Consider the following 17493-nt stretch of genomic DNA (forward strand, 5'->3'; position numbering starts at 1 on the left):
GCAGCACCCCCAGGGCCTCACAGTTCATGGCGCACCCGGCCCAAGGGCCTTCCCACTGGTTCTCATCACCAGCTGTCACCAGACTTACATGCAATGTTCCGTTCTTTTCTTTTATCTTTTTTCCTTTCCTCAGCATGAAAAGGGTGAACCCCTGACACTCACTGCCACCTGAATGCACCCTGAGGACACGATGGTTGGTGAGACAAGTCAGACACAGAAGGACACACAGGGTCTGACCACACTGAGGAGAAACGTCCAGAAAAGGTAGATCCACAGAGGCAGAGAGTAAGTCCCTGGTTGTCAGGGGCTGCCGAGGAGACGGATTAATAGTCAAGGGCGTGAGGGATATTTTTGGGGTGACGGAAATGGTCGAACAAGTGGCAGTTGTGATGGCTTCACAGCTTAGTAAACTGTCTCCCGTGCTCCCATGTGGCCCGTGAGAGCATCGCTCTCAGGACGAAGGGCTGACCACAGGAAGACTGAACGAGCAGTGGGTCCCTGGCAAAGACGCCCATTTGGCGGCCCCCCACTTGGGGTAGTGACTGGGAATTGGTGAGCCTCCAAGGAGACTGGCAGCAACCCCGGGGCCTCACAGGGCCTGGCGCCCCCAGTCACAGTGGCTTCCCTCGGATTCTCATCACCAGTTGTCAGCAGACTTGCACGCAATGTTCCTGTCTTTTCTTTTTTTTCTTTTATCAGTCCTTCTGCATACAAAGAGGTGAACCCCTGACACTCGACGCCACGTGGATGCACCCTGACACGATGGTCGGTGAGACAACTCAGACACAGAAGGACACCCTGCGTCTGACCCCACTGAAGAGAAACGTCCAGAACAGGTAGATCCACATAGTCTGAGAGTGGGTTCCTGGTTGTCAGGGTCTCTCAAGGTGACGGAGTGACAGGTAATGGCATGAGGGACATTTTTGGGGTGATGGAAGTGGTCCAAAGCACAGCAGTAGGGACGGCTTAACAACTCAGTAAACTGTCCCCTTGCTCCCCGTTGTAGCCTGTGAGAACACCTCTCTCAGTACAAAGGGCTGACTGAAGGAAGACTGAACAAGCAGTGGGTCCTGGGCGCAGACAATCAGTTGGCGGCCCCCCACTTGGGGAAGTGACTGGGAGTTGCTGATCCTCCACGGAGACTGGCAGCTGCCCCAGGCTCTCACAGGTCACGGTGCCACCAGTCCCAGAGCCTTCCCTCTGGTTCTCATCACTGGCTGTTACCATACTTGCATGCAATATTCCTTTCTTTTCTTTTCTCTTTTCTCATTCCCTCTGCATGCAAAGGTGTGAAACCCTGACACGCGCTGCCACATGGATGAATCCTGAGAACATGATGCTCAGCAAGAGAAGTCAGACACAGAAGGACACACAGGGTGTGACCCCACTGAGGAGAAACGTCCAGAACAGGTAGATCCACAGAGTCAGAGATTGGGTTCCTGGATGTCAGAGGCTGGCGAGGGGATGGAGTGATTGATAAGGGCGTGAGGGACATTTTTTGGGTGACGGAAGTGGTTCGAAACACGGCAGTAGTGAGGGCTGCACAGCTTAGTAAACTGTGCATATGTTCCCCGTTGTAGCCTGTGAGAACATCACTCTCAGAACGAAGGGCTGACTGCAGGAAGACTGAACGAGCAGTGGGTCCTGGGCCCAGTCTCTCAGTTGATGGCTCCCCACATGGGGTAGTGACTGGGAGTTGCTGAGCCTCCACAGAGTCTTGCAGCAGCCCCAGGGCCTCACAGGGCATGGCGCCCCCTGCCCCAGAGCCTTCCCTCTGGTTCTCATCACCAGCTGTCACCAGACTTACATGAAATGTTCCATTCTTTTCTTTTATCTTTTTTCCGTCCATCAGCACACAAAGGGTGAATCCCTGACACTCGCTGCCACCTGGATGCACCCTGAGGACACGATGCTCAGCGGGAGAAGTCAGGCACAGGACATACAGGGTCTGACCCCACTGAGGTGAAACGTCAAGCACAGGTAAATCCACGGAATCAGAGAGGAAGTCCCTGGTTGACAGGGGCTGCCGAGTGGACAGAGTGATAGCTTAGGGTGTGAGGGACATTTTTGGGGTGACGGAAATGGTCCAAAACATGGCAGTAGTGGTAGATTCACAGCTAACTAAACTCCCCCGTGATCCTGTGCAGGCTGTGAGAGCATCGCTCTCAGGGCAAAGGGCTGATCACAGGAAGACTGAACGAGCAGTGGGTCCTGGCCCCAGACAGTGAGCTGGTACCCCGAACGTGAAGAAGTCACTTGGACTTCCTGAGCCTCCACAGACACTGTCAGCAGCCCCAGGGCCTCACAAGTCATGGTGCCCGTGGCCCCAGAGCCTCCCCTCTGTTTCTCATCACCAGCTGTCACCATACCTACATGTCATGATCCTTTCTTTTCTCTTGTCTTCTTTACTTCACTAGGCCACACAAACAGGTGAAGCCCTGGCAGTCGCTGCCACGTGGATGCACCCTGAGACCACTACACTATGTGAGAGAAATCAGACAAAGAAGGACACACAGGATATGACCCCACTGAGGAGATACTTCCAGAACAGGTAGATCCACAGAGTCAGAGAGTGAGGTCCTAGTTGTCAGGGGCTGACAAGGTTGCGGAGAGATAGCTAAGTGTTTGAGGGACATTTTTTGGGTGACGGAAGTGGTTCAAAACACGGCACTAGTGATGGCTGCACAGCTCAGTAAACTGTCTTCATGCTCCGTGGTGCCACCTGTGAGATCATTGCTCTTAGGACAGAGGGCTGACCGCAGAAAGACTGAACGTGCATTGGGTCTTGGGCCAGAGGCTCAGTTGGCGACCCCCACTTTGGGAAGTGACTGGGAGTTGCTGAGCCTCCACGGAGACTGGCAGCAGCCCCAGTGCCTCACAGGGCACGGCACCCCTGACCCAGAGCTTTCCCTCTTGTTCTCATCACCGGCTGTCACCAGAGTTGCATGCAATTTTCCTTTCCTTTCTTTTTTTTTCTCAGTCCCTCAGCATGCAAAGCGGTGAAGCCCTGACACTCGCTGCCATGTGGATGCACCATGAGAACACGATGCACAGTGAGAGAAGTCAGACACAGAGGGACACAAAGGGTGTGACACCACTGAGGAGAAACGTCCAGAACAGGTAGATCCACAGATGCAGAGAGTAACTCCCTGTTTGTCACGGGCTGCCTAGGAGACGGAGTGATAGCAAAGGGCGTGAGGGACATTTTTCAGGTGACGTAAATGATCCAACAAATGGCAGTAGTGATGGCTTCACAGCTTAGTAAACTGTCCCCTGTGCTCTGGTGCATCCTGTGAGAGCATAGCCAGCAGGACTAAGTGCTGACCGCAGGAAGACTGAACGAGCAGTGGGTCCTTGGCAAAGATGCTCATTTGGCGGCCCCCCACTTGGGGTAGTGACTGGGAGTTACTGAGCCTCCACAGAGAATGACAGCAGCCCCAGGGCCACACAGGGAACAGCGCCCCGGGCCCCAGGGCCTCCCCTCTGTTTCTCATCACCAGCTGTGACCAGATTTGCATTCAATGTTCCTTGCTTTTATCTTCTCTTCTTTACGTCACTAGGCCACACAAAGTGGTGAAGCCCTGACACTCGCTGCCATGTGGATGCACCCTGAGAACATGAGGCTCAGCGAGAGAAGTCAGACACAGAAGGACACACAGGGTGTGACCGCACTGAGGAGAAACGTCCAGAACAGCTAGATCCACATAGTCAGAGAGTGGGTTCCTGGTTGTCAGGGGCTGGTGAGGGACGGAGTGGTTGGTAAGGGCGTGAGGGACAATTTTGGGTTGATGGAGGTGGTCCAAAGCACGGAAGTAGGGACGGCTACACAGCTCTGTAAACTGTCCCCATGCTCCCCATTTTAGCCTGAAGGGTGCGGTGATGGAAATGGTCCAGAACATGGCAGTAGTGACAGCTACACAGCTTACTAAACTGTCCCCCGTGCTCCTGTGCAGCCTGTGAGAGCATTGCTCTCAGGACGAACGGCTGACCGCAGGAAGACTGAACAACAGTGTGTCCTGTGCCCAGACGCTCAGCTGGCGCCCCCCACAAGCGGAAGTCACTGGGAGTTCCTGAGCCTCCACAGTGACTGGCATCAGCCCCAGGGACTCACAGGGCACGGCACCCCTGGCCCCAGAGCCTTCCCTCTGGTTCTCATCAATGGCTGTCAACAGACTTGCATGCAATATTCCTTTCTTTTCTTTTTTCTTTTCTCAGTCCCTCAGCATGCAAAGGGGTGAATACGTGACACTCGCTGCCATGTGGATGCACCCTGAGGACACGATGCTCAGCAAAAGAAGTCAGACACCGAAGGACATACAGGGTGTGACACCACTGAGGAGAAACGTCCAGAACAGGCAGATTCACAGAGTCAGAGATTAGGTTCCTGGTTATCAGGGGCTGAGGAGGGGACGGAGTGATAGCTAAGTGGATGAGGGACATTTTTCGGGTGATGGAAGTGGTTCAAAGCGTGGCAGTAGGGACGGCTGAACAGCTCAGTAAACTGTCCACATGCTCCCCGTTGTAGCCTGTGAGAACATCACTCTCAGGACGAAGGGCTGACTGCAGGAAGACAGAACGAGCAGTGGGTCCTGGACCCAGACACTCAGTTGGCGGCCCCCCTACTTGGAGTACTGACCGGGAGTTGCTGAGCTTCCACGGAGACTTGCAGCAGCCCCAGGGCCTCAGAGGGCACGGCGCCCCAGAGCCTTGCATCTGATTCTCATCACCAGCTGTCACCAGACTTTCATGCAATGTTCCATTCTTTTCTTTTATCTTTTTTCCATCTCTCAGCATGCAAAGGATTGAAGAAGCCGTGACACTCGCTGCCACATGGATGCCCCCTGAGATCTCTACGCTACAGGAGAGAAGTCAGACAAAGAAGGACACACAGGGTGTGACCCCACTGAGGAGAAACATTCAGAACAGGTAGATCCACAGAGTCACAGAGTGGGTTCCTTGTTCTCAGGGGCTGACGAGGGGGCGGAGTGATAGCTATGTGTGTGAGTGACATTTTGGGGGTGATGGAAGTGGTCCAAAGCACGGCAGTAGTGATGGATGCACAGCTCAGTAAACTATCCCCTTGCTGCCCGGTGCAGCCTGTGAGAGCATCGCACTTAGGACGAAGGGCTGACTGCAGGAAGACTGAACGAACAGTGGGTCCTGGGCGGAGACGCTCCGTTGGCGGTCCCCCACTTAGGGAAGTGCCTGGGAGTTTCCGAGCCTCCACGGAGATTGGCAGCAGCCCCAAGGCCTCACAGGGCATGGAGCCCCCACCCCTATAACCTTCCCTCTGGTTGTAATCACCTGCTCTTACCAGACTTGCATGCAATGTTCCTTTCTTTTCTTTTTCTTTTCTCAGTCCCTCTGCATGCAAAGCGGTGAAGTCCTGACACTTGCTGCCTTGTGCATGCACCCTGAGAGCACGATGCTCAGTGAGAGAAGTCAGACACAGAAGGACACACATGGTGTGACACCACTGAGGAGAAACGTCCAGAACAAGTATATCCACATAGTCAGAGTGGGTTCCTGCTTTTCAGGGTGTGGCGAGGTGAAGGAGTGGTAGCTTAGATTGTGAGGGACATTTTTGGTGTGATGGAAGTGGTCCAAAGCACGGCAGTAGGGACGGCTACACAGCTCACTAAACTGTCCCCATGCTCACTGTTGCAGCCTGTGAGAGAATCGCTCTCAGTACGAAGGGCTGACCGCAGGAAGACTGAATGAGCAGTGGGTCCTGGGCCCAGATGGTAAGTTGCCTGTCCCCTACTTGGGGAAGTAACTGGGAATTCCTGAGCCTCCATGGAGCCTGGAAGCAGCCCCAGGGCCTCACAGGTCACGGCACTCCCGGGCCCAGAGCCTTCCCTCTGGTTCTCATCACCAGCTGTCACCAGACTTCTTGCAACGTTCCTTTCTTTTCTTTTTTCTTTTCTCAGTCCCTCAGCACACAAAGTGGTGAACCCCTGACACTCGCTGCCACGTGGATGCACTCTGAAAACACGATGCTCAGTGAGAGAATTCAGACACAGAAGGACACACAGGGTGTGACACCACTGAGGAGAAATGTCCAGAACAGGTAGATCCACATAGTCAGAGAGTCAGTTCCTGGTTGTTAGGAGCTGGCGAGGGGACGGAGTGATAGCTAAGGGCATGAGGGACATTTTGGGGTTGATTGCAGTGGTCCAAAGCACGGCAGTAGTGACGGCTGCACAGCTCAGTAAACTGTCCCCATGCTTCACATTGCAGCCTCTGCGAGCATTGCTCTCAGGACGAAGGGCTGACCTTAGGAAGACTGAACGAGCAGTGGATCCTGGGCCCAGACACTTAGCTGGCAGCCCCCAACTTGGGTAAGTTAGTGGGACTTGCTGAGCCTCCACGGAGACTGGCACCAACCCCAGGGCCTCACAGGGCATGGTGCACCCGGCCCCAGAGCCTCACCTCTGTTTCTCATCACCGGCTGTCACCAGAGGTGCATTCAACTTTCCTTTGTTTTCCTTTTTGTTTTTTCAGTCCCTCAGCCACGCAAGGGGGTGAATCCCTGACACTCGCTGTCACGTGGATGCACCCTGAGAGCACGATGTTCAGCGAGAGAAGTCAGGCACAGAAGGATGCACAGGGTGTGACCCCACTGAGGAGAAACGTCCAGAGCAGGTAGATCCACAGAGTCACAGAGTGGGTTCCTTGTTCTCAGGGGCTGACGAGGGGGCGGAGTGATAGCTATGTGTGTGAGTGACATTTTGGGGGTGATGGAAGTGGTCCAAAGCACGGCAGTAGTGATGGATGCACAGCTCAGTAAACTATCCCCTTGCTGCCCGGTGCAGCCTGTGAGAGCATCGCACTTAGGATGAAGGGCTGACTGCAGGAAGACTGAACGTGCAGTGGGTCCTGGGCCCAGATGCTCAGCTGGCGTCCCCCATGTGGTGAAGTCACTGGGACTTGCTGAGCCTCCACGGAGACGGGCAGCAGCCCCAGAGTCTCACAGGGCACTGCGCCCCCGGCACCAGAGCCTTCCCTCTGTTCTCATAATCAGCTGTCCGCTGATTTGCAGGTCACGTTCTTTTCTTTTCTTTTGTGTTTTTTAAAGGCAACTCTTGCGTACGTGTATTTAATATGCAGGGAACCAGCCCTGACTCCTTGGTCTGTGTCTTCTAGCCTTTAGAGCCTCGAAGGCATCCATATCCTTTGTTTTTGCACCCAGTGCCTGGGGTTTGATGATGGAAACTGACACCGAGGGCGTCACCATGTGTGGGGTGACGTCAGGGAAAAAATCCCATGGCGAGGGACTGCCTGAGGACCACGTGCACCTGGGACCTCCCTGCCCCCTGCCTGCAGCCCTGCACCTGGGAGCGGAGCTGATGCATCACGTGCCTGAAGTCATGGAAGTAGGTCTCCCGCTTATCATGCTGCAGCAGGGAAGGCAGGTTGTGCGTAGCCTTGGTGAAGTTGGCCACCATGGCCGCAATGGCAAACTGACAGCTCCCATCGTGCTGCAGGCAGCCCGGCTGCAGGCTGAAGCAGGCCGCGTGCCTGGACTTCCCCTCCCTGGGGAGGGATGCAGGTGAGGCTCCACTTCCACAGAGGAGCCCCGGCCCATGGCCAACAGGTTCCCCCATGCAGGCACCGAGGATAGAAGTCCAGGTAGAACTTGCCGATGGACGACCTTGCTTGAGGCCGCATCCCGGACCATGTAGAGCCTCATGTCTTCGTGACACATGTTGGTGCCCTCTTCCAGGTCAAAGGTCAGCCCCAGCATCTCCTGGGAGATGCCTGGCAGCCCATGCGTGACCAACTGCATGGGGAAGGACTCATTAAGCAGGTACTGGTCCACATGGTAGCGCGTCTCCTCTCCCTGGTTCATGTAGTAATGCAGGATCAAGGTGTTGATGGGGCCGTCAAAGTGCAGGCCCCACCTCTGGCACTCAGCCTTCTTTAGCTCCAGGATCACGGCCGCTCCTGCTCCCCAAGGGGCTTCAGCTTCTTGGCCAGCTCACCTGCGGGTGGAAGGGAGAGGCTCGGCTATGTCCCTGGGGTGGCCCCCAGCCGCCCCCATTCCCGTGCCCCTCGAGGCAGAATGAAGGGTCCAGGAAGCTGACCCCCAAGGGCTGACATAGTGGGGTCTCAGGCAGCACCACGTCCAGTCAAGGTCCGCCTGACCCCGTCCCCACTGGAACTCAGGGGGAGGCGGGGTTACCTAGGACAGTGGCCACCACCTGCCTGGTCTTGTCCAAGTTCATCTCCAGCACAGAGTCAGCATGTGTGCGGAACCCCAGCAGGCGGGACTTCTGGGCCTGCAGCCTCACCAGCTCCCTGAGGATCACGCAGTTCTCCTGGAACCCAGAGATGGAAGGTGCTGGGGACCATGGGCCATGCCCTCCCCGCGGGCCCCGGGCCAGGTCTCTGCAGGTGGGCAGGGCTCTCAGGCCACTGGCAGGCACAGCCAATCCCCCTCCCTCCTCCTCCTGGCCCGGATTTCTAGACACATTCGTGCTGTCCTAACACATGGTCTTTATTAACACAGGTCCTTTTGGAACCAGAAATGGCATGAACCGTGATGGGCTCTAAGAACAAGGGCAGGAAGAAATGTGGCCAGGATCTCCAGGAGCCACCAAGGGGCCTCCCCAGGCTCAACAAGGCAAACACGGCTGCCATGCAGACAGCAGCTCATCCCCACGGCGCCCGAACACCCAGCGCCTGGACGGTGAGACGCCTGTTGCTGCAGGTGGCCCATGGCTTGCTAATGAGGCCCGGCCCCAGGCGTACGACATCTTCTCTGGGGCCACCTCTCCGGTCTGCGGGGGTTTCTCCTGGGAGCCCCCAGTCACCACAGAACCAGTGTGGCCTGTCTGTAGCCCAAGAAGGTGGGGACACAGGACTGTCCCCCATGCCCCCTGCATCACCCGCGAGGCCGAGCGACCACCAGTGTTGTCTGTGGGGAAGGTGAAGGGCTCATGCACAACCCCCATCTACAGAAGCACAGACTGCAGCCACATGCGGTATGCAACAAGCACAAGTGTCCATGCAGGACCCGATGTCTGAATGTCAAGGCTGTGCCCAGGCCACAGTGAGAAGGCCCATCCCCCATGCAAGCCACAGAGAGGGGATGGGGGGCCATCTGCGATTCTGAGCTCATTGGGCATCACCCCAGAGGGAGAGGGTGAGGGAGAGAGGTAGACAGAAGTACAGAGGGAGAGGGAGAGAGAGGGAGGGAGAGACGTCTCTCCCTTCCCTGGGGGTTCAGCCAAGGCTGAAAACAACTGCATTTTGGGAGATGGGTCCTCATGGAAAAGTTAAATAGTAGCTCATGGCATTATTGACACATATTAAAAAGGCCCCAAATCTTGGGGAGTCAGGGAGGGGAGTTGGCGGCTGCCTCATAAACGAGGAGAGATTGGGCATCAGAAGAGGTGCCTGTGCAGCCCGCTGCCCAGGGCCCTGCAGACTTCATCTCCCAGTGGTGGTCCTGGGCTGGAAGTCAGCGGGGAGGTCAGGCTGTCCAAGCATCAACGTTGACTTCAGGGCTGATCTAAAAGGCGCCTGGAGTTTGTTGAAGCAGAAAAAAGAGAAAGCAGTGGGGACAGGATGGGAGTGGGAGGGGTAGGGAACCCCCCTCCTCAGCACTTCTACCTCTCTCCCTCCCTCCCTCTACCTTGCTGCCTCTCACTCTCCCTCTCCCTCCATCTCTCCCTCTGCCTCTCTCCCTCCCTCTCTCTCTGTCCCTCTTTCCCTGTCCCTCTCTCTCTCTCACTCTTTCCCTCTCCCTCTATCCCTCCCCCTCTCCCTCTCCCCCTTTCCTCCTCCCTCTCTCCCTCTCCTTCTCTCCCTTCCTCTCTCCCTGTCCCTGTTTCCATATTCCGCTCTCCCTCTCCCTCCACCTCCTTCCCTCTCCAGAGGGGGAAGGAAGTAGAGGGAGAGAGAGAGAGCAGGAGAGGGAGAGGGGAGAGAGAGAGGGATAGAGGGAGGGAGGGAGAGACGTCTTTCACTCCCTCTATCCCTCTCTCCCTCTCCTGCTCTCTCTCCCTCCTCCCTACACCTCCTTCCCTCTGCAGAGAGGGAGGGGGAGAGGGAGGAGGGAGAGGAAGGGGAGAGAGAGGGAAAGAGGGAGAGGGAGAGAGGGAGGGAGAGAGGGACGAGAGGAAGCAGGGAGAAAAGAGAGAAAGAACACACCATCTACATTTCTGTCAAATGACACCAGGGATCCTTACACAACCAGGAGAAAATAACACAGCGAGGCTCTTTCTCAACTGGAACTGGAACTGCAGATGGGGCCAAACACCACCAGGGTTGCCACACATGTCCACCTGCCGCCCCAGCCCCATTAGCCCGGTCACCAGGGCTCTGAGTGTTTGCTCCAGGGACCTGGGGTTCACCCTGTCACCCTGGAGGTCGGGCCTAGACAGCAGGGCCCTGGGCTGGGCACACAGGGGGAAAAGAATCCCCACAGGACAGCTTGTGCGAGCAGATTCAGCTGCCAGATTCTAGAGGCCCGGGATCACCCTGTGGCCCGTGAAACCCAGGAGCCACGAGGGTCTTGCATCGGGATTCCTGTCCGTTGGATTGTAACATTTATGTAGGGAATCCTGGAAACAGTGGTAACAAGACTGAATTCGAACGAGCTTTAGGCTATTATGGACCACTCCAAAGTGTGTGAGTTGCTAAAAACCCTCCCGGCTTCGCTCTTGTTGAAAATGAAGATCCCCGAGATGCAGTGGATGCTGTCTGAGAACTAGACGGGAGAACACTCTGTGGCTGCCGAGTAAGAGTGGACCTGTCGAATGGGGAAAAGAGAAGTCGAAATCGTGGCCACCTCCTTCTTGGGCTCGTTGCCCTCAAGATGATTATTGGAGGAGGAGTCCTCCCCCTTGTCACAGATCTCCAAGATGGAGAAGCTTCTCCCGCAGCTGGAGCAGGTCCCTTTCTAGATATAGGAGAAGAGAGAGATCACTGTCCCAGGAGAGAAATCACAAGCCGTCCCGATCTTTCTCTATGTCTCCTAGCCGATCCAGGTCAAATGAAAGGAAGTAGAAGACCACTTTGCAAGAGGAGTGGTGCACAGGAAATAACTTCATTTGACAGGAGTATGTACAGAAAATTCAAGTTTTGTTTGAGACTTCTGAAGCTTGATGCACTTTTTAAATGTTTTAGCTGTTCAAATTTGTTTGTCTCTTGGGACAGTGACACATAAAGGTGTCATTCTCTATGGTTTGAAATGGGTCATATGAGGCATGTAATATGAAGAATTGTTACTTTACAATGTTCCCTTAAGCAAAATTGAATTTGCTTTGAATTTTTGGTCTTGCCTAGACTGATAATAAAACTCTAACTCCTGCCCACCTAAAGTGTGATGTTTATTATTATGGAAACAACACTGGCAAACGTTGAAAAGACTTTCTGTAGCTGGGATATGGTATGCAGCTGTAGTTAAGCAAGCAGTCTTTAAAAGGTGCTGTGAACACAAGCCAGCAGGTAGAAATGAAAGCTGCACCCTTACCCTAGATTAGAGGTTTAAGAATTCCACTAGTCTTCACACTGGACAAGAGGTTGTCCAGTGAGTTTAGAATCTAAGAAGTTTCAAGGAAGTTAGTTTACCTTTGAGTTAGGTCATAAGTCCCCTCTGTGGTTGCTGTACATGAATACATAACTCTTTGTAATGTTTTTTGGAAGTTGAGATTATCAAGATACCAATGTCCTGCCATATTAAGAGTATATAGTAGAGCTGCACTTTGAGTTACTGTGCAATTTTTTTTTCATGCTGTCATTTGTAATATGTTTTGTGAGAATCCTTGGGATTAAAGTTTTGGTTCCAAAAGGAAAAAAGAAAAAGAAAAAAAGGATCCACCTGCCAATGCAGGGGACACGGGTTCGAGCCCTGGTCCGGGAAGATCCCATGTGCTGCAGATCAACTAAGCCCATGGGCCACAACTACTGAGCCTGCGCTCTAGATCCTGGGAGCCACAACTACTGAGCCCCCATGCCACAACTACAGAAACCCGCACATCTAGAGCCCGTGCTCTGAAACAAAAGAAGTCACCGTAATGAGAAGCATGTACCCGCAACGAAGAGGAGTCCCTGCTCACTGCAACTAGAGAAAGCCCGTGTGCAGCAACGAAGACCCAACACAGCAAAAAAAAAAAAAAAAAAGACAATACTGGCCAGGTGATCAAGGGTAAAATTGTTTGTCACAAGTCCCGTTGATGGTGTGTATCCTTGATGTGACCTGAGGAGAATGGCATTTTTATCTCTGTCTAGATCTTCCGCCCCAAACCCCATAACTCCAGACCAACCATAAGAAAAACATCAGAAAACCAACAGAAAAACAAATTGAGGGACAAAATACCTGACCAGTCCTCTTCAAAACTTTCAAGGTATCAAAGCCCAGGGACGTCTGAGAAATGTCACAGCCCAGAGGAGACTGGGACAGAAAAAGGATGTTAGGGGAAAACTAGGGAAATTCTAATAAAGTGTGGACTTTAGTTAATAATAATGTATCCATCTCGGTTCCTTAGTTGGATAAACATGTCGTACTAACGTGTTGGAAATAGGGGTACTGGGTCGGGGGTCCACGGCACTCTGTACAGATCTTTGCAACTTTTTTGTAACTCTAAGCTATTCTAAAATTAAGCGACTACTAAACAGAGATAAGAATGTTATTTCCCTGATTTGAACATGCCTGAGTTTGTTTTCATGGTCACATTTGTGCTATCTGGATTTGTCTTGGAATCAGTAGCAAAGGAGAGTTGCCAGCCCCTGGGAAGATGCGGCTGATTTGCAGGTGGCTTGCTCTGGAGCTGAAGAACATGGTGGGAAGTCTGCAGCCTCAGGCTGCACTTAGAGCCATGGGAGGGGATGGGCCAGCTCAGTTAGGGATGGAACCTATAAATAAAACTCTTTTTCTTTTCCATTATGCCTTATCACAGGATATTGAATATAGTCCCCTGTGCTAGACAGTAGGACCTTGTAGTTTATCCATCCTATATTTAATAGTTTGTGTCTGCTAACCCCAAACTCCCAATCCAACCCTCCCTCACTCTTTCTCCCCCTTGGCAACCACAAGTCTGTTCTCTATGTCTGTGAGTCTGTTTTTATTTCGTAGACAAGTTCATTTGTGTCATATTTTAGATTTCACATATAAGTGAGATCATATATTTCTCTTTCTCTTCTGACTTACTTCGCTTAGTATGATAATCTCTAGGTCCATCCATGACGTTGCTGCAAATAGCATTATTTCATTCTTTTTATGGCTGAATAATATTCCATTGTATATATGTACCACATCTTCTTTATCCATTCATCCATCAGTCGATATTTAGGTAGCTTCCACATCTTGTCTATTATAAATACTGCTGCAATGAACATTGGGGTGCGTGTATCTTTTCTTTCTTTCTTTCTTTCTTTCTTTTTTCTTTCTTCTTTCTTCTTTCTTTTTCTTTCTTTCTTTCTCTCTTTCTTTCTTTATTTTTTTGTCACACAGCATGTGGGATCTTAGTTCCCTGGCCAGAAATGGAACCCATGCTCCCTGCACTGGAAGCACAGAGTCTTAACCACTAGACCATCAGGGAAATCCCAGGGGTGTATGTATATTTTTGAATTAGAGTTTCCTCCGGATCTATGCCCAGGAGTGGAATTGCGGGACCCTATGGCAGCTGTATCTGTTCTCTGCACATCTCATATCAACCACCTGCACTCCAGTCCTTGCTCTCAACGTCATCTTTGGGGAACCCAACCTGCAACAGGGACCTTGACAAGAAGAAATGGCTCAGGGAAAAGCTACCTGCACAGGGAGGAGATAGAGGCCATCGACCCTGGGGTGTGGCAGGGAGAGTGGGCACAGAGATTTGTTATTTCATTCCCAATACTCAGCCCTCCTGGCTGCCCCACTCTAGGTCACCTCGGGATACAGAAGTGACCCGGTTAGAGTCCCTGCCTGTGCAGGAATCTAGGGGCACCAGCGGGTCTGAATAATATTAGTGCAGGGTCTCCCCCACGGCATGGCATGGGGTTATTTGGGGTGGGTCATCCTCTGCTGGGGGCCCCTCCTGGGCACTGTGTGGGGTCCAGCAGCATCCCTGGCCCCACCCATTTGATTCCAGGGGCCCCTCCCCCCCAGGTGTGACAACCACAGATTTTCCCCAGACATTACCGAAGAACTGGGTGAGGCAGGGATAGGATGGCCCTGGGTGAGGACAGCTGTGTTGAAGCAACCAACCTGGCTTAGGGCAAGGTCTGCCCTAATCCCGTCAGAGCCTGCATTTAGAACTGCCCCTTCCCTCTCCCACCTCCCCTGCCCTACAGTGGTCTCCGAGACATCATCCCCATGTAATAAATCACACCTTCTCAGTTTACTGTCCCCAGCACCTAGAAGAGTGTCTGCTGTGTAGTAGACACTTCATAAATACTTGCTGAATAAAGGAGTTGAATAAAGGGATGAGTGGATGAATGAATGAAGGTTACCATGGAAGGAGCGGGAGATTCCCTTTCTGGCTCTCAGTGGTTGGGATATCAAGTGAAAGATCCGTCCTAAATAGGCTGACCAGCCTTCTGGGGTTCCCCGGAAATGAGAGTTTCCCCACAGTTCCAACGCTCAAACCTGAGCGGTCCTGGGCAAACTGGGGGCAGATGTTGGTCACCCTATGTAAACACAGTAACAATTCCAACTGCAATAGCAATGGCCAAGGACCTCTACGGTCTTATTGACCAGGCAGTTCTTTACCTGGCAGGGAAGGGTGGGCTGGGATTGGAATTCCGGTTATCCAGGGTGGGCAGGTGAGGGCACAACCCGGGCTTGTGTAGGGGAGTCCAGGAAGGTTCTGGAGGAAGTGACAGTGACACAGGAGGGAGGGAGGAGTCTAAGGAAGAACATCCCACATGACAACATGTGCCAGTGGCCCTGGGCCCAAGGTCACACCTGACCAGGGCTTGCTTTTTTCTTTTTTTCTAATTTACTTTTTCCCACATGGATATGCAATTGTCCTAATGTCATTTATTGAAAACTCCTTAATTTCCCCACTTTCTGTCATATCAAGTTCTCATATATCTGTTTCTGGACCTTTATTCTCTACCATAGAGCTGTACGTCCCATCCCTGCACCACTAGGGCTGTTTCATCACTATAACTTTATTTTTTATTCACTTATTTCTTTGGCCATGCCAGGCAGCATGCGGGATCTTATTTCCCTGACCAGGGATCGAACCCACACCCCTTGCAGTGGAAGCTTGGAGTTTTAATCGCTGGACCTCCAGGGAAGTCCCCAGGGCTTGCTTTGACATCCATCGAATGGTGGCGGGTGGGCACAGGGAGCAGCTGTCTGTGAGCCATCCTGTGTAGAAATGCAGGGTGGTGGGCAGGACAGCTGGAGCCGGAGGGGAAGAGGTGGATGAGGGAGGGAGGGATGGTGGGTGGGTGAGAGACAGACAGAGAGTTTCCGGAGACAATAGCTCTGGCTGTGTCCTAGGGCAAGAAAGCTGAAAATAGCTCCTAGTGCCGGGAGCCTTGGAGCCAGAGCCTGGGAGCCAGGGTGACTGGCTCTCCTCCCTGGTGTGTGTGGTTGGGTGGGGGGGCTCTGGACTTCTCAGGCTGGGAATGGGGTGCACGGAGAAGGGATGGAGCAGGGACCCTTCTCTCTGGGACCTCGCAGGCCATCCTTAGCTCACAAAGCTGAGCCACTCCTGGCCCTATGAGTGGGGGGTTTATCCTCCCTGTCCCCTGGATCACACCCCCTCACACACAACTTCCTGTTGTGTGCTCCCAGAAACCAAGAGAATCAGTTTTTAAGATTTGGGGGAGGGTGGTAAACATACAAACGAGCAGAATGGATACATTTTCAGAATGGGAATGTCTCTGTGTAACCCCACCCCCAGGGTAACCACAGTCCTGACCTCTAACACCCTTGACAAGTCAGCCTTGGTCTGGGCTTGTGGACCCACAGAAGCTTCCTCATCCCCTCCTTCAGACCCCATCTCTCCCTCAGCATCTTTGTGAGAAGCACCCAGGGAAGTGGGACTGCTAGGCTGTACTGCTGCTACAACTCCACCTGGGCTCCACCAGGTTCCAGCCCCCCGCCCTGTGCACCTCTCTGACCCTGAGGCACCTCAACTGGTAGGAGTGGCATCACCTTCCCTCCCGGGACTTGTGACACTTAAGGGAGACACAGAAGGGACAAGAGTTTGGCTCCCTGGCTGGCAAAGAGCAGGTGCTCAATTGTTATAAGTGTCCGTATCAGTGAGCATTCTCCAGACAAACAGAATCCATAGAGGGTGTGTGTATATACACACACACGTACATATGTACACGCATACAAAAATATACAGCTGTGTATATATGCACTATGCATACAGACATATACACATATAGTATATACAATACACACATACACATATACACACATATATATAAAATGCATGGTTTGTATATATACAGTATGTATACACACATATACACATAATATATACAATAGACACATACATATACACTCTACATACACACATATGAAATGAATAGTTTGTATGTACACATAGTATGTACACATACGTATAACATATGCAATATACACACCTAGGTACGTCTATATCATACATATATACACACATACAAAGATATTTAGATGTGTATATATACAGTATAATACATACACATATAATATATGCAATACATACACGTACATACATATAGACACACATATAAACCTACATATAAAAGCATGTACCATAAAAAATATATGTACTGTATATATAAATTCATCATATATATACATACACATATCATATATATGATATATACACATACATATATGCAATGTACACATACACACCTATATGTGAATATGTGCATGTACATACACATATAAATACATATGCAAGTGTGTATATATATAGTATATACATATATACATATAATACCTATACAACATATACACATACAGGTATACAACATATATACACACCTATATATAAATATACACTGTATACATACATACATACAGTGTACATATACTGTATATATACACACCCATATATCAATATATGGGTGTGTGTATATATACAGCATGTTCACGTTTATAATATGTATACTATTTATATACACGTACATACATGTATACAATATATACACACAAATACATAGGCTTGTATGTATACTGTATATAGTACTTACACATATACTACAAACGCTTCAAACTTACTACAAACTTACACATATACTACAAACGCATATAAACATATGTGTATACATATATGTAATATGTATACACACATATACAAATTAATAGGTTTGTATATATTCAATATTTTTACATATATAATTTTGTTTTAAGGAGTTGACTCATGTGACCATGAGGCAGGCAAGTCAGGGCAGGACTCTGGGCAGGAGACACAGGGAAGAGCTGATGTCCCAAGGCCATTGGAGGAACAGTTCCCTCTTTCTAGGGAACCTCATTTTTCTCTCCAGTCCTTCAACTGATGGATAAGGCCCACCCATGCCGCGGCATTGACAATCTCCTTTACGCAA

The 17493-nt window shown here is 51.5% G+C and overlaps 1 protein-coding gene and 2 pseudogenes across 3 annotated transcripts; all 3 read left to right on the top strand.

Annotated features, from left to right (window-relative positions):
- LOC132508513 (centrosomal protein of 78 kDa-like) overlaps positions 1 to 17493 on the top strand; it is a 384029-nt pseudogene that overhangs the window by 324942 nt on the left and 41594 nt on the right.
- On the top strand, positions 3565 to 9216 carry LOC132508518 (uncharacterized). 3 transcript variants are annotated; one of them, XM_060128665.1, is made up of 6 exons: positions 3565 to 4083; positions 4216 to 4926; positions 7193 to 7376; positions 7727 to 7810; positions 8224 to 8397; positions 8513 to 9216. In XM_060128665.1, the coding sequence occupies exons 2-6, from the start codon at positions 4793 to 4795 to the stop codon at positions 8537 to 8539; spliced, it is 603 nt and encodes a 200-aa protein (XP_059984648.1). In that variant the 5' UTR covers positions 3565 to 4083; positions 4216 to 4792; the 3' UTR covers positions 8540 to 9216. The 3 variants fall into 3 exon arrangements, with proteins under 3 accessions (XP_059984648.1, XP_059984656.1, XP_059984666.1); XM_060128673.1 differs by having other exon boundaries at positions 3565 to 3759; positions 3864 to 4926; XM_060128683.1 differs by lacking the exon at positions 7727 to 7810 and having other exon boundaries at positions 3565 to 4926.
- Positions 8546 to 12892, top strand: LOC132516421 (serine/arginine-rich splicing factor 3-like; annotated as a pseudogene).

Source organism: Lagenorhynchus albirostris, chromosome 2, assembly GCF_949774975.1.
Source record: "Lagenorhynchus albirostris chromosome 2, mLagAlb1.1, whole genome shotgun sequence".
NCBI lineage: Eukaryota > Metazoa > Chordata > Mammalia > Artiodactyla > Delphinidae > Lagenorhynchus > Lagenorhynchus albirostris.

Excerpts from the sequence above, each read along its gene's own strand:
- LOC132508518 (XM_060128665.1), top strand. The coding sequence starts at position 4,793 with ATGCAAAGGATTGAAGAAGCCGTGACACTCGCTGCCACATGGATGCCC. Across the intron at positions 4,927-7,192 it reads AGGAGAAACATTCAGAACAG|TGCCTGGGGTTTGATGATGG; the intron begins GTAGATCCACAG and ends TTTTGCACCCAG. Across the intron at positions 7,377-7,726 it reads ACGTGCCTGAAGTCATGGAA|GTCAAAGGTCAGCCCCAGCA; the intron begins GTAGGTCTCCCG and ends GCCCTCTTCCAG.